The sequence below is a fragment of the Ambystoma mexicanum genome, chromosome 7p (assembly GCF_040938575.1).
Source record: "Ambystoma mexicanum isolate Mex_15411 chromosome 7p, UKY_AmexF1_1, whole genome shotgun sequence".
NCBI lineage: Eukaryota > Metazoa > Chordata > Amphibia > Caudata > Ambystomatidae > Ambystoma > Ambystoma mexicanum.
In genome coordinates, this window is record NC_090939.1 from 892745956 (window position 1) to 892770531 (window position 24576).

At 46.9% G+C, this 24576-nt stretch overlaps 1 protein-coding gene across 1 annotated transcript in view; it reads right to left on the reverse strand.

The window, feature by feature from the left end:
• Positions 1 to 24576, reverse strand: part of LAMP1 (lysosomal associated membrane protein 1) — a 436503-nt gene that overhangs the window by 116005 nt on the left and 295922 nt on the right. The window contains exon 7 of the mRNA XM_069637150.1: positions 3136 to 3205. Within this exon, the coding sequence (XP_069493251.1) occupies positions 3136 to 3205 (70 nt within the window). The remainder of the gene's footprint in view (positions 1 to 3135; positions 3206 to 24576) is intronic.

The window sequence follows — 24576 nt, forward strand, 5'->3', positions numbered from 1 at the left end:
ATAGTATCATCTGCAGTTGGAGCGGCATACACATTTTCAAAATGTAGGCACCAATCAGATTCTGAAACACCATTGATGTGTGAAGATAGTTGGGACGAGGTGGAGACTGAATTTAGCAGTTGCCAGAGTTGTGCCGTGTTTTTATTTTTTATTTGAGTTAACATGAGTTCTCCATTATTCTGATGTTTAGTGATTTTGTATTCTTTTAACCAATTTTTATAACTGGTCTTGATAGATTTCAAAGCCTGTGTTTTTAGAGGTAAAGGTAGTTTCAGGGCTTCTCTTTTTTAATTATTTGAATGTGCAAACAAACCTCGAGACAAAAATATAATCAATAATGGCTGATTGTTTTTGCCTGAACCAAGTGTCATGAGGCGGCGAATCAACCGTACTCGTACCATTTAGCATGATTAAGTCCCAGGATTTCATGAATTTGTTCCACATAAATGTGCGTTCATTATCTTTCACTTTTTTCTTATTTACAAGATGTAAATTTAGATCGCCAGCAATGATCAAATGAATAGTTTCATGTTTCAGCATTGCATTCTCCAGAACAGATGATAAGTTTTTGAAAAACTGAGCAGATGTTATGCCTATAGGGTTCCAATATATATTAAGGCATGCAATCTTTATCAAGCTGATAGTAACTGTATGTATGCGTTAGAAGAGGGTGTGGAACAGAGCTGAATGCCTGCTAAAGAGTTCGAAGCCATGAGCAATCCTGACATGGGTCTGCCTCTGGTTGCTTTTATAGCTGGATTGAGCAACACATCGTAATTATTCCACGTTGGTGTGGTGGAGAGCCATGTTTCTTGCAGAAAAATTAGATCGTAATCCCCCAATATGCTCTCCTTGTTGTTAATTAAATGAGTAAACCCTCGTGTGTTCCAGCTCAATACAGCTAGCTCTACAAACTCTTCATTACTAGCTAGTTACTCTGGTCGTATAATTTTGTGCTTTATACATAAAGGTCAGCAGAATTTCTTGAAGTGTAAGGTTGAAAACGGACTGCTGGTTTCAGGCAAGATTTAATTTGTCCTTGATTGTTTTCATTATGGGTGAGTAAGAATCCCAAGTTAGACAAGTCCTGTCGCGGAGCCCAAATAATGTTATGGATGACTAATGACCGGGACCATATCAGAACTGTGGTGTTGTCGTCTGCTATTGGAAATTCAATTTGATCAAGATCTTGTGACTGAATTTCTTGTAATGATTTCACGTCGGCAAAAAGTCTTAGGATGCTTTGTCGATTCATGTTGTATGACAAACCTAAGTCCTGTCGGCACGAAAGTGTCACAGAATGTCTGTTTTCCACCTTTACTATCCGGGTGTTAGATAGCATTGATGTTTTGCCTGAAGAAGACTTTACATTTGGAACGGACTGCAAGCTTGTCCACTGTCTTTCATTAGCTTGTTTTGGGGAAGATACCGTCTGTGATCTGGCATTGAGTTGCCACAAACGCGCAATAGAATCTCTGATTTCATTCAGATCTGTTTGTAATAAATTATTGTTACTAGAGTGGTTTTGGCTCTTGTTTTCAACACCAGAAGAAGCGAAATCAGCAAACGAGACTCGCTTTACTGGGTTATTTGTTGTTGCACTCATTTTTAGCATAGTGTCAGAATGAGTAACAGTGGAGCATTTAGCTTGGCCATTAGTTATAATTGGAAAGATTGGTGGTTCAAACTTCCGAAATTCAAGATACGAGTCAATTTCGTGTCTTAAGGCCTTTCTTGATGCTGCTAAATCTTTACCAACCTCATTGTTATCTATTTTCTGATCGCCAGAGATGACTGGAATAGGATTCAAGAGCGCATCAGAGTTTTTGTCATGTGCAGATTGCTGTTTTTCAGCCAATTTAATGAGTTCATCTAATGGGGGATGGTCTCCAATTTCTTTTGACAATTGAATAGAATCTGCTTGTTTATTTTTTTTCCTCAGATTAGCCAAGGCAACATTTTTTCGTTATGAGACTCGCAGCCGCCGTCGATCTCATATTTGCTTTATCCAGAGTATTAATAAATTGTTTAGTAGAAGAGTTTCCTGGTTGCTTTGTAGTTTCATTTTTTGGCTTTTTTTTGTTCTGAAAGTTTTACAATTCTTTTTTGACTTGATTATGGCGTTAGCCACTTTCATGTCAAAAACAGAATACGTAGGTTGGGATTTATGTCCACAATCTGACTTTTGTTCCCCTCGCAAAAGTGGGCAGTTCGCGTGCTGATAAGTGGAAGTGGCTGTTGCAATTTTTTCTTTTATAATACCTTCAACAAACGGAATGTCCGATTTGACATTTTGTTGGCAATTAGACATGTGGGAAGGGAGATGCATTTGTGAGTCCATTATCACTTCTATGATTTCACAGTCAGGCTCTTCAATTGTTTGGGTGGCAGCACAAACTCCTATCATGTTGGTTTTTGAATTTCCATCTTGTTTCTGAGCCAACAACTGTTATTTCATTTTGATGATCAATAATGTGGATCAATTTGTTATTTATGTCATTGTGCCTAGAGTTCGCAACTGAGTTGCGTTTCTTTTGATCTATTTCCATGGCTTTGATATTCTCAACCATACACTTAAATGAACCATCAACAGTTTCAAAAAGTTTCGCGAGAGCCATAAGGGCGATGTTCATAACTTCTAGAGTTAGCGTTGTAGATTTCGAAGAATTGAATACTTTTTCTGAGCTCAGAGGGGCATTATTTAGCCTCCGTGGGGTTGGAGGAATGTAGGAAACATCTAGCGTGGATATGCTGTTTTCCGATTGTTTAAACATCTCAGGAGATTTAGATAGATTAGAATCAACTGCTCTAAACGAGGTACTCACATTGTTGACATCTGAGATGTTTGTAATTTCTTTTGAAGTGTCAATCGTTTTGGGGGCTCCTAAAAATGGGTCACCTGAAGAAACATTTTCTAGCAGCATACTATCAGTTAGTGGAATAGGCATTTCTGGAGAGTTGATATTTCTTTCGGCATGCATAGGAGTATCTGACATAGGCACAGCATCTTTATCTAAGCACATTATGGAATCGGCTGGCACACATACAGCAGTATTAGCAATAGTGCTTTGTAAACCAACCTTAGCCATACACACTACAGAGTCAATCAGCAAACCTTCATTTGATGCAATTTACCTTGTGCATCAGCAGGCAAAGTTTTGTTCACAGAAACAGACCGAAGGTAAAAGATGTTAGATGTTGCATTCTGTTCGGGGAAGAAAAAAAACAACGAGTGAGCATTCATATATTTAAGCCCGTTTAACACGCTTTTCTACACAAACACTTAAAGTGTATCAGAGGCTAGTAACTGGTTGTGCATATCACTGAATCTCGATACAATGCATTTATAGATTTAAAATCAAAACAAGCAGGTTAAAATTCAACTATCATGAAATGCCACTTTGTGAATCACATTTTGATGCAGGTCATCAAATCAGATTAATGTATCCCTTGCTGGCCGTTGGCTCCAACCAGTGAAATCACGGGGTAGCCATACCCACGGATTTAACATCACCATTTCAGTTGGTAAGTCCATTATTAGCAAGGCAATGTGTAAGCACTCTTGAAAACTGAACTGGAACATTGATAATGAAGTGTTTTATACATTTCAAACAAAACAAAGAACCATGATCTGGCAGTGGTAGTTCGCCTTTAGCAGGCAGAGGCACCTGCAGTTGGAATATGCAGGCAGAATTCTAGCAACTCTACAATCAGTGCTCTCCATCTGTATACAGTGAAGGGACTACCAAAAGCTGCAAATTTGTGGGAGTGGAACAGCCTCCAATGTATCTGCCCCACAAGTTTAGACTGGAACACAGATACTAAAAGCAAGTAAAATGAAGCTCGGGGAAGAAAAATACAACTCGCTCATCTACCACTCTGCAACACCACATTATATACCTGCTTCAAAGAGTAAAGTACACTTCCAGGGCTACTCCGTGCAAATAGAACACAGCCGCCATAAAAGTTGCAATTGTGCTCTACGTTAAGAATCTCCTGATGGCTTATGCAAGACTTCTAAGGAGGGGGGGCGAGTTTGCAGTCTTGAAATTAGGCATGCGTTTCCTTTTACCAGCCTTTCCATTATCATAATCAACTTTATTCGGAAAGTAAATCTCCATCAAAGTGCAATTTTTACAGTACAAAACATGAAAGCATGATTTACATTAATATCAGCATTGTTCTCAGCATCTTAAAAATAGTGTAAAACATGCATACAAAACTAAAATCAATATCAGCTTACATAAATCCCGACCTTGGTACACGCATCCCCCCAACCTACTGCTCTACCAATAGAGTGCTCATTCTGGACCCTAGCATTCTCTTCTTGAATGCAGATCTTATGATTTTTGAGACTGCTAGCACCTGTTCAGGATGGGTGCAACATTTCAGGGCTTGGATAGCTGATGGGGTTGGGAGCTGGACTAAGTGGCTCCAAACCGGGGAAAGCCAACGCTCCCTTGCCCGGAAACGGGCCTTGCCAAAAAAAAAAATAAATAAGGAAAAGATCACCTCATCCTCACGCCCCTTACCACAAAGAGGGCTTGCGGACGAGGGACAAGACCCACTCTTCCACTTAACAGACTCATGGGCCAATGGGAATATGCCTAATCGGAATTGAGCAAACCAGGCTTATAATTTAGTTACCATTGTCAGTAATGAAACTTTATTTGCTTAGGGTTACCTTTCATTGAAGGTTAACACAAACTGTAGCTTGGGGAATTCTCAATACAGTTCCTCTTGGCCCTCAAATAAGATGGATGTATTAATAAATTTCAATCGGAGTGGTTTTGCCATGTAGTATTCCACACTGGTTGGCTTGCAATACAATTTGGTGATAAATGGGGTTACATCAAATATTCCACATCAAGAATGTGCATTTACATGGAGCTATGCAGCAACGTGCACTTAAAATGTTTACTTAGGACATCAAATTCCACAACTGAACCCATCTGTCCCCCGTTGGCAACTGATGAAACACAAAAATGCACAACCAGTCCAAAACAAAACACGCAAACACAAAACCACAAAAACCACAATTGTTCCATAATGCATCACTTGTGAAATTGCCACAGCAACAAATTAACAATTGAAATATTTGAGGAACCATTAGTTCACAAACTAGTCATCTGACACTGCTTTCAAAACCATTCTGGGACACAAAAAAACATGAATAAGCAAATCTCATGTGGATTTGAAGAAATTGAAGGATGAATTCTAATCCGGCCAAAGATCAAAGGGGCCAGAATCTGCTCAAATATTCACCCGGGAAGGAAGATTTACCAGCTAGAAGGATTTCTAGTGGTTTCCAAAAAAAGTGGAAGTTGCAAATACAAAAATATAGACAAGAAAAATGTTAAATAAAAAGGAGAAGAGTCTCATTACAAACTTCACATTTCACAACATACAATTTTCTGCGTTATTTTGTGCATTGTGGTTTTAGGCACCTAGCCAAATCTAAAATGAAACTAAATACCCATGCCTAGGCCATGGCCCTTGCCATAAGGTCCTCCTAGCTAGGCACCCACAGAGCCCAATATAACCACTGGGCATGGCCTTCCATCATGTCCCCAGGCCCAACCTAGACACCCTCTGGACCAACTTTCCAATGAACTCCACCCAGGGCAATGCCTTGAACCAATCCCAATATCAGTTCTCAGCCCATTGTGGCCATTGAAAATGCTCGCCAAAGCCACTTGATGCAGGGTAGTCACTTTGCCTGGGGCACATCAATCAGCCATTACCCTAGGCAACACAGTCGCCTGAAGTGGCACCCGGGCATAGTCTGGCATTGCTCTGAGCATCCCCAGTGGACATGACAGGTCTAGGCCTAGTACTAGACAAGATCTGCAGGATTGGTATGGCTAGAAATCTGAAAGACCCCTCCATGCACCTTGAGGATCCTGAAACTGTACCCGAATAGATTTATGTAATCTATAGGCATGTGGACCGCACCAGCAATTTAGCCTTACTCCATCCATCAGAGTCCCAGAGGGCTAAAAATATCCCAGGTCTGCAAACATTTGGACAAGAGGACAAGTCTGCCTAAAATGGCTATACCAGTGGCTCCTTGTTCAGGTTTGGCAAAATCTGGCCAGTGGAAAAGAGCAAAAGTGACCTATGGGGGCAGAGTCCCAATTCTTAGGAGTTTTGATAAAAACTGTGCTGGCAGATAAAGAAAATGACAGTGAAACCCCACTAACGCCATAATCTGATGCATTACAAAAATAAGACTGCCCCCCTGAAAATTCTAAGGTGTGATTGCTGCATTAACAAAACTTCAGCATCGTGCAATACATCTCCAACTGGACAACAGAGCATATAGCAGCACAATTAACATGAATATAGATGTGTGTTGCAGGGCTATCAACACTGAAGGAGGCTGCAGAAACAAATTAATGAATTTAAAAACGTGTGCTGCAGGTTGCGCACAGCATGAGAAAAAATGTGAAAGGAAAACGTGCAAGGTTAACAGCATCTACAACAATATAATGATGGGCACAAAAAAAAAATCTTTCAAATCCAGAAATATTTTATTAATTTAAGAACAGGCCTACCTGAATGAAAAGCACAGCATTTCTTACGCGTCTAATTTGAATTGGGCCCTGCATTGTGTATATTTTCTTTAGTGAGACTGAGAATCAGCTTTACTGAAGAAACCGATTCTCAGACAAAAACGTTGATAGGGGTTGGATTGCAAAAATGATAATGGTGTCCTGTTTTGTGGCAATGTAAAGTCAATGGGGAGTGGGGGAAATGTGACTTCAAAGCCTGTATTTGTGAATGAAACCAACCTTGGCCTGAACAGCCAAATGGCATTCCTTCTGTATTAGAGTGGCATGGGAACCATCATCAGTTTCCTCCCTTTTTACGTGCAAGAGGAGCTGGGCCCTGGAAATCCCCTGCTCCAAGAACAGGAGACCTAACTATAGGACAAAGTAACTGTCTATTAGCAATTAAAATGACAGGGATCCCAACATAAACAACGCAAAACAATCCAAGTGCTCTGTCGATCTCAAGGTGTTTGTCGTTCCATTTATTTTGTTAACCAGTGACATCACAAAAACCTAACAGGGGAAATGATAGTGTAGCGAAATATGTATGCATTCTATAATGGATCAGTATGATCATTGGGTAAGCCATATCTGGTGGCTCCTCCCAAGACAACCACTCACATAATACAAAGTTACAGGTTAGTATAAAGGTGATTGGTTGGTGCAACTTAGTGTATGCTGTAAGCGATATTCAATCAACACTACAGCTAAGTCAATGCCTAGTCTGGGATGCTGAGGAAAACCCTTATTGATGTATTTTTATATTTGGTTCAGTACTCTGGATGACAACCCTTGTATAACAGCCCCCTCTTAGAATCCCCCTGACCCCACTGAGCCAAGAAGTAGGTTTGTTTTGCAAATTAAAAGGTTTGAGAATATATATATATATATATCAATGCATTACTTACCGTAAAAGCATTTCTGATGGTTGTATCTGCTTAGATTCACATGCTGTGCATAGGTCCGACATCCAGTGGTCACTGCGGAGTATTAAATTTTGTTTTTCGTAGTCGAAAAGGGACGTCGACAAGGCGTGTCTGAAATACTAGCCCTATAGTGACGTGCGTTGTACCCACAATCCCTCACGCGTCGAGGTCCCTCTGTTTGTATTTTTCTGCCCTGAGGGAGCCTTCTAGACGTTAGTGAGTACAGAAAAGAGATATAAAAGGAAGTCTATGTTCCTTCCATCCGAGCGGGGAGGAAGGGTGGGCGCATGTGAATCTAAGCAGATACAACCATCAGAAATGCTTTTACGGTAAGTAATGCATTGTCTTCTGATGTTTGTTAATCTGCTTAGAATCACATGCTGTGCATAGACTAGCGAGCAGTACCCGGAGTTGGCGGTGGGTTATGAGAAGGAACAGTAGAGAAAAGATGTCTTAATACTGCCTGTCCCACCTGGGAGTCAGATCTCGAGTGTGCATCTAGACAGTAATGTTTTGTAAAGGTGTGCACAGAACTCCAGGTAGCCGCTTTGCAGATGGACTCAAGGGGAACATTTGCAATGAATGCTGAGGCACGGGGGCGTCCAGGAGTAGAGTGTGCTCTTGGCTTAAAGGGCAGTTCTCTCTTAGCAAGAGTATAGCAGAGAGTGATGCATTGAACAATCCATCTAGAAATAGTGGACTTTGAAACTGCATCCCCTTCTCTTCCTGCTGCCACAGAGACGAAGAACTGATTAGTCTTCCTCAGTGGTCTGGTTCTTTCCATGTAGAACATGACCGCTCTGCGCACATCTAGTGTGTGCAGAGTTTTTTCTCCCAAGTTGGAAGGATTTTGAAAGAACGTTGGCAGTTCTATAGACTGGTTTACGTGGAATTTCGAGATGAATTTCGGAGCAAACCTTGGGTGCGTGCGTAGAACCACCTTATCTCTGAACTGTAACGAAGGGGTCTAGAACAGAAAGAGCCTGTAGTTCACTTACTCTCCTGATGGAGGTGATAGCTATTAAAAAAGCAGTCTTCAGAGTGAGGTCTTTAAGAGATGCTTTGTGCATGGGTTCGAATGGTGAGCCCATGAGTCTGGTAAGTACCAAGTTAAGGTCCCATCCGGGAGCTGGGTCAGCTATCGGGGGGTGTATTCTCTTTACTCCTTCCATGAAGGCCTTTATAACAGGGATCTTCCACCACGACACCTTGAGTTGGGAAGTGGTGTATGCAGAAAGTGCCGCTAGGTGGACTTTAATGGAATTGAACACTAGACCTGAATCCAATAAGTGGGTCAGGTATAGAGCAATATGTGTGGGAGAGCAGTCAATCGGGTTGATGCTTTTTCCTCTGCACCAGATGACAAATCTCTTCCACTTGCTAGAATAGCAGTGGCGAGTGCTAGGTTTTCTGGCTTCCCTGAGGATGTCCATGCATCTCTGCGGGAGCTGTAGATGTCCAAATTCTATGATCTCAGGAGCCAAGCTGCTAAGTTCATGTTCTGGGGGCATGGGTGCAGGGTCCTGCCCTTGTCTTGTGACAGCATGTTGTACGGGCAGGGGAGTTTCATTGGGGGAGATAGAGACATCTCCATCAAGTGAGCGAACCATGGCTGTCGGGCCCACATTGGGGCCACCAGTATCATGGTCACTTGTTCCTGGTGCATCTTTTGCACCACCTTGTTGAGAAGGGGAGTCGGGGGAAAAGCGTAAACAAATTTCCCTGACCATTGCATGGACAGACCGTTCCCCTTGGATTGGTTCTGGGGGTACCTGGAGGCGTAACTTAGGCATTGTGAGTTCTCCAGGGTTGCAAATAGGTCTATTTCTGGGAATCCCCATTGTGCGAAGACGATGTCTTCGTGCAGTCGCCATTCGTACTCTTCGGGCAGGGGGAAATCTCTGCTGAGTTTGTCTGCCAGCAGATTGAGTTCCCCTGGTACATGTGACAGTAGGAACAGGTTTGTTTGAGAGCCCACTTCCATATATTTTGGGCCAGTTTGGACAGTCCTGGAGAGTGGGTGCCCCCTTGCTTGTTGATGTAGTACATGGCTGTGGTGCTGTCTGTAAGGACCAACACAGTCTTGCCCTGTAGGTGTTCCTGGAAGGCTTTTAGCGCCTTGAACACAGCTAGTAGCTCCAGTAGATTTATGTGCTTGGATGCTACGTTCAGAGTCCACACTCCGTGAGCAGTCTGATGGGATAGGTGAGCCCCCCATCCTGTGAGGGATGCGTCTGTGGCTAGAGTGGCCTCCGCCGCGGGTGTGGCAAAGGGTTTCCCTCTTTCCAGGTTTTCCTTTGTCCACCACCGTAGCGAGAGAACCAAGGCCTGCGAGACCACCACTAGATCGTCCCATAGTCCGCTGGCCTGACACCACTGGCTGTTGAGCCACTCTTGCGCGCCTGCGCATGCGCCCTATGCGTGAGGTACCAAATAAATACACGACGCCATCATGCCTAGCAAGCGCATTGCTTTGCATACCGTCACCTCTCGACCGGTCACATATTGAGGGATCTGACACAGCATGTTTTGGACCCTCTCGTTAGAGGGGAAGACGAGGCCGTCCTTTGTTTGAATTAGAGCCCCTAGGAATTGTTTGACTTGGCTGGGGTCTAGGCTGGACTTCTTTTCGTTGATGGAGAAGCCCAACTGGAACAAAAGGTCTACAGTCTTTTGGGTATTGGAGAAGCATGTTTCGTAAGAATCCCCTGTTATGAGCCAGTCGTCGAGGTAAGGGTAAACTGGGATGGACAACCTGCGCAGGTGGGCCGCTGCCACTGCCAGTACCTTCGTGAATACCCTTGGTGCTGATGCTATGCCGAAGGGTAGCACTCTGAACTGGTAGTGTTTGCCCTCTATCATGAACCGGAGGTATCTTCTGTGCGCTGGCAACATTAAAATATGAAAGTATGCATCTTTCATGTCCAATGTTGTCATGTAATCTCCCTGTGATAGCAGTGGGATCACTTCCTGTAAGGTCACCATACGAAACTTCTGGGGTTTGATAAACTTGTTCGCTGGGCGCAGATCTAATACAGGGCGCATGGTTAGATCCTTTTTGGGTACAAGGAAGCACACTGAATAAATACCCTCCGTTACCTGAGATAGAGGCACGACCTCTATGGCTCCTTTTTCCAGCAGTTGTTGTACTTCTTGGAGAAGGATGGCAAGGTGTTCCGGTGTCATGCGTCGTCCCCTCGGGGGTCTGTATGTTGGGGAACTGTTGAATTCGATGCAGTATCCGTTGGCTACGGTGGAAAGTACCCAGCGGTCTGACGTTATTCCCTCCCATGCTGGAAGAAAGGATGTTATCCGGCCCCCGACTGGTGTTGCATGGGAGGGGACGCGAATCTTCGCGTCACTTGGTGTTGTTGGGGGCTTGGGAGCCTCTGGGGGTGGACCCCCGACCTCTCCCTTTGCCCCGGCGCTGGCCTCTTTGGCTGTACTGCCCACTATTGGTCTGGTAATTGGTGGCAGGGTACTGTTGCTGCTGATTCTGCTGTTGACGTTGGCCACGAAAAAAGCGTTTGTTGCCATAGCCGCGTCTGGTAGTGGGCTTAGAGATCTGGTCAAGAGTTTTGATAGTATCGAACTCTTTTTTAGCCATCTCCAGAGCCTCATCCACCGCTTTCCCGAAGAGGTTTGAGTCTTCAACAGGTTTATTTATTAAAGACGCCTGTGTCTCCGGTTTGAACCCTGAGTTGCGCAGCCATACATGGCATTTTAGGAGTATTCCCTGAACCAGGGAACGCCCCGCTGTCTCTGCAGCATCCAGAGAGTTCTTTACAATACTCTGGTTGACCTGGGTTCCTTCGCCAATAGTTGATAGCAGGCGTGTACGTAGTGGTTCCGGCGCTGCTTCGGCTTCTTTGCGCAGTTTGGCCCACTGCACGTCCGCGTAGCTAGCTAGCAAAGAATTGATGTTCGCAATTCTTGCCGAAAAGGCAGCCGAGGATGTGACTCTTTGCAAGGGCATATAACCTCTTGCCCTCCTCGTCAGGTGGTGCCTCACTGGTGGACAGCGGCACTCCTGCCCTCTTCCTTGTATTGGTTACTACAAGGGAATCCGGAATGGAATGTCCCCTGATGTACAGCGGGTCTGAGGGTGAAGGAGTGAAAAGTTTTTCAATTCTTGGATTAACTCCTCTGATTAGTGCGGGTGTGGATAGCGAAGGGATGATTCTTCTCTTCACTGAAGCGAGGAGGGGAATGGTCTGGCTGACTGGGGGTTTCTCCTTAATTACTCTTTCCACAAAGTCTATTTCAGGAGAGATCTCCCCAGTGTCCAGTTCGAAATGTGCTGCTGCTCTGCGCAACAGGGCATTGAATGTGGGCTGATCGTCAATGGGAGACGTGTTTCTAACAGGTGAATTGTCAGGAGGATTTAGGTTCAGGACATCAGTGTCCAAATATACTGATGGGGATTGCCAGGGATGAGAAGGTCCTTCTTCTGGATTTTCTCCGAAGCCTTCTCCTACCATGTCTGGGCCGTCTTCCAGACCTTCCTCCTGGTTCTGTCCCTCTTCATCGTCCACAAATTCATCCTCCTCCTCCAAGTATTGTTCCTCACCAGTGAGGTCATACACATTATGGAAGTTTGAGGCTGTGTCCTGCTGGGGATTGACTAGTCTCAGATATTTGGCCCTGGGGTCCTCCTGAGGCCCTTCTCTTGTTCTCTTGGGAGTGGGAGGGTTCTGGGTCTTCATAAACCTCTCCATTCTCTCCATGCAGAGATGGAGCCTTTCCATGGTTTCATGGGGTACCCCTGAGCGGTCTAGCGGGGGAAAATTAAAGTCATCCAGCTGAAAACGGCTCGACCTCTCCCATAACGTCGAGGAAAGTGTCCCGTCGCCTTCCGAAAAGCCTTCCGGTGTGCTGGGGGTCCCCCCCGACTGAAGGGGTAGTCCCTGTCTTTCTTCAGGCTTTTTCGGCGTGTCTTTTGTCCTCTGCGTAGCGCTCGACGTGTCTTTCGGCGTACGCTTCTGGGCGTCGGCTACAACGATCCTCGACAAGCTCTCTGTGACTCGTTTGTCAGCGGAGGGCTGTGGTTTCGACGTTACCGGTGTCGATCGTTCTACGGCGGCGTGCGCTCTCTGCTGGTGCGCGCCGGCCGATGGTTTGGGGGCGGCGCCCTTATTTGCCGAAAGCCCAGTCGCGGTTGCGAGAGGGGCTTCGAACCTGAACGGTCCGAGGAGGCCGCCGGTGGAACCTGCGTCTCTTTGGGTGCTGATGCTTTCTTCGTCTTCGACGAAGAAAAGCTATGGGTTGTGTGCTTATGTGTGGTATCGTGTGCGTCAATGTCGCCGGGGTGTTCATCCCCATAAGAAGGGCGTAAGCCGAGCCCGTCGGGGCCGGGGACAGACGACGAAGAGCGTGAGCGCTCTTTAGAGGGGTGTACGACTTCCGTAGCGGAGGTCGTGTTATCACGTTCCTCGTCACTGTCGGTGGTAGCAGCGGCGGGTGAAGAATCGGCCTTCGACATAGCGTAGGCCGCCCACCTCTTGACCCTACGGTCTTTTAGAGTCTTTGGCTTCAGAAGCCGACAAGCCGTGCAACCCTCCTCTTTGTGATCGAGGGGCAAGCAGCGGTTACACCGTGAATGCTTGTCCTTCCAAGTAAACTTGCCCTTGCAAAGTGGGCAAAACCTAAAGGGTGTCCTCTCCATAGCCGAGGCAATAAATCGTGATAACCACCCCAAGGGAAAGGAAGGGGAAAAGGAAAGGCATTCTCAGAAAAGAACCAGAGATGTCCCACGACCCCACTCTCCCTACTGTATTTGGCCTGCGAGTCCAGGCCACGTGTTCGGCAACGCCGAAGGATCTCCTCCGTCGAAGATCTTGCTCGGCAGAGACAGCTTCACAACTGCGTCGAGGGAGGGATCGATATGTTATATATTAAATAGGAAAACGACCAAAGGTCGAGGAGATGGAATCTGCAATGTCTCTCGAGGAGCTCCGCGTAAAGGCGGCGAGTAGCTGGGCGGAAAAAAACAATCTGAGGGACCTCGACGCGTGAGGGATTGTGGGTACAACGCACGTCACTATAGGGATAGTATTTCAGACACGCCTTGTCGACGTCCCTTTTCGACTACGAAAAACAAAATGCAATACTCAGCAGTGACCACTGGATGTCGGACCTATGCACAGCATGTGATTCTAAGCAGATTAACAAACATCAGAAATATATATATATATATATATATATATATATCACACTTTATAATAAATTAATATCTGATAGTACACTTAGACATATGATGTTGATCAACAATGGGTAATCTGGCACTAGCACACTTCTTTACAATCAATGAGGAGTTAGTCTAGGATGGATAAAGTAGCAAAAATACTTATGATTTCAAGGGAAAAGCAATGAGGAATAAAATGCAGTACAGAAATGCTTGATATGATTTTAGCAAAAGATAAGATAATCACTTTTTCTCTCTGGCAATTCACCCCCCTCCCCTGTGCAACGTAAGAAATGGAAGGAGATGGAAAGAGGAGAACACAATTCTCAGGAATGCAATCAAATACAATACGAAATTCAGTTCCCCCCCAGCAAGCTTAGAGAAAACAGGTATGAGTTTTAAAACACCGGCCCAAAATGCTTTTAAATGTGATGGCAATGAAGTGAGAAATATGCTGAAAATGCTTTTAATTCCCTTTAGGAGGTTCAGGGTGAGAGATACTTGGGATGAGCTCAGGCTCACTTTAGCAATGATTCAGGGATGGTTATTAAGAGGCAAACAAATTTTTTGCAGAGGAAAGCAAAAAGCTGCTATCTTTTTACAGGTAAAGAAATAGGGCCAAATCGCAAATCGCGGCAAAATTCGCGAGTGCTTTACGGCAAAAGTATAAGGAGCAAGTCGGTTCTAGGTTCGTTGGAAAGCTGAGATTCTAAGCTTTCAGAGGAAAAGTTAAACCAAGTTCCTAGGACAAACGGTTCCAGCGATATGAACGATTTTGTAAATGTCGTTTTTCGGATTTAAAGTAAACTCAAAATGACAGGTGACAGCTTGCAGCTGCAGAATTGACAGGTGACAGTTGTGCAGCTTTAAAAATGACAGATGACACGATTTCTAGGAGGCAGTTCTACTTAGTTAAAATAATCTAAGAGATTGGTTCTGCAGAGTTCTGCTAGGTTCTCGCAAGATATTTTGTGCAGGAATGGGAATCACCACGGATCTGGTCAGGTTTTGGACTGGACTCCGGTTCTGGTCTCGGCACTTCACAGCGATCTGGGTCACTAGTTCTGCTCACAGCGGTCTGGGTCAGCTCTGCTGGTCTAGCCTCTCTGGATTCAGCGGCCTCTGGTTCTGGATACTGCTCTGCTTTCCGGTCCGGATCAAGTGGATTCTGGATGTAACACTGCTTTCTGGGTACTGGCAAGAGTTCTTGGCAAAAGAATTCAGACAGCTCGCCAGGCTGTGGAAGAGTTTGCAAATGATTGAGGAATGCTGACAAATACTTCGGCTTGCAGTGGGCCTTCTTGGTTCAAAGTTCTGTAGTCTCTGTTTAGCTTGGAAGTTAAGTGTTGGATCTCTGGATGTGAAGTCGTCGGTCAGCATGCTCCGCAGCAAATGGAATTGAATCTCTACCTGTCCCAGCAGTCTCTTTTTGTGTGTTTTGGAAAGTGGGTGTGCGCGTTGGTCATAACTAAACCTGCCCCTCTCACTTGTCATTGGCCCAATTCTCCCCTCTCCCATGATTGGGGGAAGGAAATGTGAGTCAGAGTGATGCTGTAGGTTTTATGGTCAGAGGAACCTCCCCTTGTCAGATTGCACACAAATCTATATTTGATTCAAATACATCCTTCCCAGATATACAATTTGTTGAAATTACATGTGCACATTATATATTCCTTATGGTCCATGCTTGTCCGCCTCTGATCTTCCTGGGGGCTTGCATTCAAAAATGACAACATTTTGCGCTTTTTAACTGGTTTTGCAATATCGGACATTTACCCAAAATTACACATGTGCGCAAGGAGTATGGACATTAATTGATGAAGTGTCAGATTTTTAACATGCAGACATTTGGAGTGAGACCCTATTTTCCGCTAGCAACCGCCCAGAATACACCACCGGGTCCTAACGCCTCTCAAAATGTTCACAGAAAAAAAAAAATCACAAAAATAATGATATTACTTATATAATTCTGACAAGTCCGCACTATGAGTTATCCATCTTTTTAAAATTATGCCCTGGTCAAAAAGGGGTGTGGCTTCCCACATCACAGGGTGGAATAACTGGTTTATCCACTTCCCCCAAGCTCCGCTGCTAGCAGAGGCACTGCCCCTCCCAGTTTCCCCTAAGAGGAAGCCACTTTACGGCCCCCCCCAATATAACATTTGCCTGAGTCCAGGACAGGCCTTTGTTCAACTCCCTGTAGTCCCCAGCTGCTCCACCCCTAATCTAATCAGAGAGGTGACAACTCCTTTTGGCAAGGGGAGTGGCTGAGCAGGTTTCAACTCCTGTCAAGGGTAGCTGTCAGGCAGAATCCAGTTTCATTAAGCCAGGTTTCAGCTAAATGTCACTTTTTGTTCCCAGTTTTCTACATTCAAATCAAACTGACAATTTTTACATATACATTAAATAATTACTTCCTTCAAGTCATTTCAGAATTTAGTTTTACATTGTATCCACCTCTTAGCAAGTCTTTCCTTGGTCTGGTTTTGTTTCATTTGTTCAGTATTACACAAAAGTCTGGTGGTTTTAAAACGCCGGCTTTCTGATAGTGGTGAGTACTGGTAATGCAACCATTTTTGGGATTAAGAAAATGAATTCCCCACAGTTCTGAGTTGCTTTTTTGGCAATCAGCATTGCCATTCCCAATGGTTTCAGGCTACTGCCTGTGTAGCCCACTGGTGGTTTTAGGCAGTGCCCTCCTGTGTTCACAACATAGGCAAAAATGGGTGGCAGCCTATTCATGTTTTCCCTGTGCACTCTCAGGGGAGTTCTGGCCATCAAGATGTTTTCCATGCCAGTACTGCACAGTTTTATTGTAGGGCTTGGATGCATGGGTAAAAACATCCCACAAGCCTTAGCGTGGAAGGTGGTTAGGGATTGGACAGAAAAGGTCTTCTCAGCCTTGGTGCTTTGGCCAGAGTGCAACTATTCAAGGTATTGGGAACGACCCCAAAGGTGCTGCATGTCCCCAATAAGTTACCATCTCCAATCTCGTAGGTCTCGAGACATAACATTCAGCTTTGAACCCATCTTCCTGCCTGTGATGCTTCTCAGTCTGTTGAATGAATAGGCTCAGTATCGTAGATCCTGGTTGCGTCTGTAGAAACCACGAAATGAAGCTCTTGCTGGTAATTAAGAGGATTTCTGACTGTGTCCCTCACAGGTGTCCCATCTCTTCTGTTAAATTGAGGCTTTCCTTTCCTACACGTCCTTGGTGAGGATTTGCACAGCCGGTCAGCTTTTCCCTGTATTCTGAAGTTAATTTAGCTTTTCCCATTCACACCAATAGACCTAGGGCTTAGGGGGGCATGGCCTGATGCTCAGGGTGTCGGGACGCTGTTCCCTTGAGCTCCGGCCGAGCCGCGCAGTCCGATCCTGTTTTAGGTACCGAAAATCCATCCATATAACCCATCCTTCGGTGCAGCTGTACATCAGGCGATTAGCTACACCCGACGACTTGTTCCGACAAAAATCGGAGACCAGGGAACATCTGCGGGGCTTCGGCCCGGCCCCCCCCTGTCCCCTGAGGGAGGCGCACGGGAACTGGCCGAGCCGCGCAGTCGCATCCCGTTTCGGGTGTTGTGGGCTCACCTGTATCATCCAGCCTTTGGTGCAGTCGTACATCAGGCGATTGACTGCACCCGGCGATTTGTTTCAACGAAAATCGGAGGTCGGGGGCCCGTTGGGAAGCTCCGGTCCGGCTCCCCTTGTCCCCCGTGAGAGACACCCAAGATGGCGGCCATGCCGATCTGACGATTCCAGAGCGGCCAGAGAGCGGACGAGGAGTGTACACCCCGAAGGAGCCTGACCCCGACCGCCCAGACACCTCTCCCATTGTTCTCTGCTGCCCGGAGGTGTGGGGTGCCGGTGGGCCCCATCGATACACTGGCTGGGGACCGTGTCAGGGTGCCGGGTGCTGGCGCTCCCGCATCAACGGAGCTGGAGCGCGACTGGAGGGAGACCACCGAGGACTCTCTGGGCCACCTGCTACGACCCTGGTCCGGGGCGCCTAGGGCGGATCTCCCACATCCCGGGGAGCGGAGCTTCCGGCCCACGTGGACCTGCTCATCTCGACCTGGACCGGCGGCTGGCTCCTGATCCACCTGAACCACTACTCACAGGTGAGACCTTCCCCCTCTTAAGAACAGACCTCACTACATTGCTCGGGCTGGGCCATATCTTGCAAGCTGGGCCCGACAACCTACCTACCAGATTCCAGGACTGCGCCTGCCCACCCCGAGCAACACAAAAAGGCCACGCTGCGCTGCTCCCCCTCACCTCCCTGCTCCTGCATCCCCCCACCCCACCATACTTCATCAGGGGATCAGACCAGCAATGCAGGCAACGGTGTCACCCTGAGCGACCCAGGCCTCAATTTCTCCTGTCCTACTAAAGCGGGGCGACCGCATCCTCTGAGCGCCCGGACCACAAAGCCTGGTAGCCCTGCACTTCTGCGTGCTGCCTCAGTCAAGCCGGAAAAGACGAGCGCAGCCGCTTGCCCCGACAGGGACCTCCGAATCCTCTGTGCTACCGACCAGGATCGAGACAATCCATCATGGCCGCAGCAAGAAGCAAAGCCAAAAATGCCACTTTTGATCCTTTTGTCACGGCGAAATCTCACCCCACCGCCCAGATCACACCAGACGACCCGGCAGCACGGGATAGTCCGGACACCGGACACAATCAGCTGCTAGGGGCGATTGAGGCCCTAAAATCATTCATAGACACGAAGATCAGCGAAGTAAAAGCCGACATCCAGCTGATAAGGCAAGATGCCCGTAACCTAACGGAACGTGTCACCATTGTGTAGTCCTCTCAGGAGGACATGGCAAGTGAATCGGCAGCCCTGAAATCCGAAGTCGCAGACCTTAAACACAAGGTAGCCCTGCTGGAGGCAAGGTCCGAGGAGGCGGAGGGCCGTGCTAGACGCAGTAACATTAGGATACTGGGCGTACCGGAGGGGACGGAGACTACTGACCCGACGGCCTTCGTGGAATCCTTAATTCAACAAGAGATCGGGGTGGCAAACCTCACAGGGCTTCGCCATAGAGAGAGCTCACAGATCGCTCCAGAAGAAACCCCCCCCCCCCAGGCTCCTACCCTCGCCCCATCATAGCTAAGGTCCTCAACTTCCGGGACCGGGAGGTGATCCTGAAATTCTCGAGGGAGGGCGGAGAAATAGAGCGAGGCAACTCAAGAATCACGATATACCCAGATTACACACAGTCTGTCCAGAGAGCGAGGAACTCTTGTCCCAGTAAAGGCCAGGCTAAGGAAACTAAACAAAATATATGCTGCTCTATCCCTCCAGGCTGAAGGTAATTTATAAAGGAAAAGCAATATTTCTCGAGACACCAGCCGCGGCTAACATGTGGATGGAACACAATAACCTGGCCGAGGTTCCTATCGAATCCTTCCAAGATAAACTTAATGAAGGTACCCAAGGATGAGGGCTGTACGCCCCGACACAGGTGCTTGCACCCTTCCACAAAATACCCGAGAGCTCAGGAAATTCCCATCTCCGAAGCAAAACTACAATGTGAGAAGCTAAATGACTGCGGGGCTCACCTGATCTCCCACGCATGGACACAGACCATGACCCCACGAAAGACCAGTGCAGGCTAGTTGCCAGCACACACCTACTCGCGCCAGACACCCGGATTGGGACAGGCAGCGCGAGAGCACCTGAGCACTCCACCTTGGTGTCAGTTGCTGGGTGCACCAGTTATAATTGTTCCACACAAGTTGTTATTGTTCTGACTGCCCTAACTCTTGAGGACCTTTGACCAAAGGGAAACTAACCCAATACTAACCACTGGAGTTAACCACTCCGCACAACCAGAACCAAACATGGCTCACAATAACACACAATCAAGCCCCAGAGAGGACATAGACCCCTCCGCGACAATTAATGCAACCATGCAATGGCATCAAAACTTAAGGTAATCACATTGAACGTCAGAGGGATGGGGTCCTACCTCCGGAGAAACCGAATACACTCTTACCTGAAGAGGAGGAAGGTATCAGTTGCCCTCCTACAAGAAACACACCTCTCCGCTGACTCTGCAGATAAGTTATCAAATTACTGGGGGGGGGGGGGTCAAGGTAACGGCTCATCCTACTCGAAGTACGCAAGAGGAGTGTACACATGGGTGAGCCCAGACACCATTTCAACAGCTGGGGGTAGAATCGGATAATGAAGGCAGGTACTTGCTGGTGTGGGGAATGCTGGAGAGCACTCGGATATGCATAATGTACTCTTACTTCCCACAACATGGCATACCTTCTTACCTCAAGAAGCTATGCGCCAAAGTCATGCTCCACAGGGACTACACCCTGTTGTGGGGAGGCGATTTCAATTGCGTCATGAATGTGGAAATGGACAGATCCACCACACCACGAATACACAATAACCTCCCCGCTCTGGCCCTCCATAGGGCAACCGAGGACTTGCATTTAGTCGACATCTGGCGAGACCGCCACCCCACTGATAGATCCTATTCATTCTACTCGGCCCCTCACAACCTGCACACCAGGATAGATTACCTCTTTATAAATGATGAGCTAACCCCTCAGGTCGAGTCTGCAGATTACCTGGGCAGATCAAGTTCGGACCATTCCCCACTAATAATACAACTCTGCCTGCGACCCCCCCTACCTCCTATCCCAATGTGGCGTATGCCAGTGGAGACATTAACGGACCCCGCATTCAGGGAGTCCCTGGCGGAGAAACTAGAAGAGTATATAGAGATCAATAAGGGATCAGTTGAAAAATGGAGCACTCTCTGGGAAGCAATGAAGGTGGTAACAAGGGGAGAGGTGATTGCCGAGGCAGGTGGATTCAGGAAGCAATTGAGAAAGGAACTAGAGGCCGAGGAGGAAAAGATCAGGCACCTCGAAAACAATTTCCCTCCCACAATTGAGACAGAAACCAAGCTGAGGGAGATCAGGGAGGAATGCAGAACCGCATGGGAGAGGCTCTCGAAATTTGACTTCTCTACTCGCACCATGAAAGCTCATAAAGAAGCGGATATACCAGGCAGGATACTAGCCTGGCTGTGCAGGAAGAACACCCGAAGCGGGCCCTCACGGCGATCAGAGACGATAATGGCATAGTCCACAGAACACAACAAGCAATAAATGATGTCTTCTCCGACTTCTATGCGGAACTATATGCCCATAGCGACCAAATTCCCGAAGCAGACATAAGAGACACCCTGGCAGAAGTTGGCCTACCTAAACTGAACCAGGAGCAAAGAAATATGCTGGGAGAGAACATCACGATCGAAGACATTACCGAGGCGATTAGATCACTCTCCACGAGTAAAACCCCTGGAACCGACGGCCTTACCCAAGAGTTTTACAAGGCATACGAAGAGATCCTCTCCCCCATACTGCATGAAGTCTACGCGGAGGCATTCGAGACTGGCACGCTGCCAGGCACCATGAAAGAAACCCTCATAGTGCCAATGCTCAAGCCTGGCAAACCACCTGAAAAATGTGACTCGTATCGCCCGCTAGCACTTCTGAACTACGATAGCAAATTACTTACAACCATATTGGCTAAGAGGCTCTCAAAGGTGATAGGTTCCCTGGTACACGCAGACCAGTGCGGCTTTGTCCCCGGACGCAACACTACAGCCAATCTGAGAAGGCTCCAGCACATAATGGCACAAACAGAGGAATGCAAAGAAGAACTAGCGGTACTCTCGCTCGATGCCATCAAGGCTTTTGATTCAATTTTCTGGGAGTGGCTGATCGAAACCGAGAGAGTTTGGAATGGGGCGAATACTTTATCCGATGGGTCAAGGTACTCTATAATAACCCAGTGGCAAGAGTTAAGACAGGGGGCTTGGTGTCAGGGGCCTGGGCTATTCAGAGGGGGACCAGACAGGGATGCCCGCTCTCGCCAATGTTATATATCCTAGGTCTGGAACCAGTAGCAATTTATTTCAGGAAACAGCTTTTTGACGCAGGCATAAGTATTGGTGGTACAGACAATATCATCTCCCTGTATGCAGATGATGATCTTTTATATCTTCGTGATCCCCAGGAGAATGCCCCGACAGCTATAGACATCCTAGATAACTTTTCGAAATACTCAGGCATAAAGTTCAGTCGGCAGAAATCATCCGCCTTCCCTCTGGCTGGTCTCAGGGGAAGAAGCACAGAAGAACTCCCCGAGATCGGGATTCAATGGCAAGTGGAGGCCTTCCGCTACCTGGGCCTTACCATCAAGCACACACCAATCTCCACCCACGAGTGCAACACTGAGGCCGCATTATCGGGGGTACGAAGATCCATTACATTTTGGTTGAAACTACCGCTTTCGGTGATGGGCAGAGCTGCAATATCTAAAATGATATTACCTAGATTCCTCTATTACTTCATCAATATAACATTCTACATTCCCCCATCCTTCTTCAGGAAGCTGGAATCCTTGATCAGAGACTTTCTCTGGGGACGAGCCAGGCACAGGCTCACACTGAACATCCTCACACTCCCCTACTCTACAGGTGGTATCCAGCTACCCGATTTCCAAAGATACTATCTAGCGGCACAATTAACACATGTCGCCAAGTGGCTGTGCGACGAGCCCTCAGCCAAGACAAACCTTCTCTGCCAACTAACCTCACCCTTGCATCCTAAAGAACTAATATGGAACACCAGATTGGGGCCCCCTGACCCGCCCATAATCGTGCAGGTGGGTCGACAGGTATGGAAAAAGGTTAGCTCTATGCTGGGGCTGCAGCACCCGTACTCACCTGAGATTCCCATCTTAGCAGACGTATGTAAAGTCCCCGGCGACTTACCAATAATGAGGAGATGGGAGAACTTTGGCATCTACATGTGGGGAGATATGTTTGATGAAGGGCTATTCAGAGACTTTGAATCACTGCAAGGGAAAGACGGGCTCACCCCGAACCACTTCTTATGGTATCAAAAAGGTGAAACTTATCGCCAAGGAGAAATGGAATGTGTGGCCCGAGGAGCCTGACACACGCCCTGGTACAGGAGATATACGGAGTTAGCGATGGTTGGAAACCGACATCAAGGTTATACACCCAAATAAATGACACGCCCAACCCAAGAAGTGCACGTTTGAAAGAGAGATGGGAGTCCGACTTGGGGAACGAAATCACAGAGGGAGAATGGTCGAGAGCTCTAGCATACCCGAAGGAGGTATCTAGGAACGCTAGATTCAGGCTAATACAACTCATGTCCTTTATAGGACCTACATGTCCCCACATAGAGTATCCACCTTCAACGATAGCGTCAGCCCGACATGCCCATGGTGCCCCTCTGACCATGCCGACATGATCCACATGTTTTGGACTTGCCCTAAGTCTCAGAAACTATGGTTCACCGCTGAACAGACCTGCAGGAAAGCTGGCCTGGAGGTATATGAATGGACACCGAAAGAGTGCCTCCTAGGCACCTACCCGAGGCTGAGGAAAATCAAGCACTTGGTGAAGCTGATGGACTAGCATGTGTGCTTACAAAAAGAGCGATCCCAATGGCCTGGAAATCCTCAGCAGGCCCCAGGTACGAACCTTGGATCAAGGAGATGGAAAGATGGACGGCAGCAGAAACTAGAGCATGGGAGGAAGGGCATAACCGGGGTGGGGAAGACTCGAGCACCACACTGGAAGGCCTGGAAGACCCTTCTGAGAGACATGATCTTCTCAACGAGCTACAAACCCCCCTGAATCAACCCCTCGCACTTTGCATAACAGCCTAATCCATGTACTGCAACATCCATCCTACACACACACACCCCCCCCCACGTTCCATGAAGACCAGACAGAGCCCAATGGAGTAGAGGCTGGGGTTCGACTACGAAAACAAGGATCGCAATAACTCATAGCCTAAAGGACAGTCACTGTTACCACTGTTACTTGTTTATTTGTTTATTGTTGAATGTTATCCATGGCCTATAAGGATAAGTGATTTGTAACTCAAGCATTGACACAAACCATGACTGTAATGGTTTGAAGTATAACTGTAAATGCCAAATCCCAATAAAAACATTTTAAAATAAATAAATGGACCTAGGGCTTACATCTATATTTTGCAGGGCCGCCCATGTTGGTTGCGGTTAAGCGTCCAGCAGTTCATATGTATTCTTAGGCATCTTGTGGTTTTCACGTAGCAAAAAGTGTGCATCAGTATTCCAACTATGCGAGTCATAAGCACTTGCTCGGTGCCCATCAGCAGTAAAGCTAAAGGTCTGCATAACTGATGCCTCTGTGCTTCATGTCTAATGTATCTGTCGTGATGTCAGTCAGGACGTCATTGGCATTCGAGGTTGCAGTCAGATGACTTGTTAGATACAGTTGTCCTCATCTCTTTAATACCACCACCCAGGTATGGTCTGAATGGTTGAGTGAGTAGCGCTTCTCACACCTGCAATACATCAATGATGGGGAGTAAGTCCCAGAAGCGATGTACACCTCATTTCTTTGTTGCTGGGCTGAGTGGGATGGGTGCAACGAGGGCCACGTTTGGGTCACCCTCTTCACTTCCCCTCCGCAACCGGAATGGAATGGCTTGCTTTCCCATAAGAAAAGTGTGAACACTGGCTTTGGAGCAGACCATGAAACTTGACAATTGTAAATTGAGCAAGGACCAAATGTTTGCTTTCGTTCTTAAAGCTAGGCCTTAGAGAGGAAGAGAAATGCCTTCTAAAAATACAAAGATTCTGAGCAACTATCTCATCTCAAATAATCAAAATTGGCCCATCAGCCAGGGGAAGGAACATCACACCTTTGGAGACCAAGTCTGGCTAAAGTGAAGTGGCAGGGCTGTATGAACATGTGGCCATGAGAAACTAAAGCCCTTCCACCGTGACAACCAGCATTTGCAGGCATAATGACCAGCTCACATCAAAAAGTAACCAACAGTGGGGCAT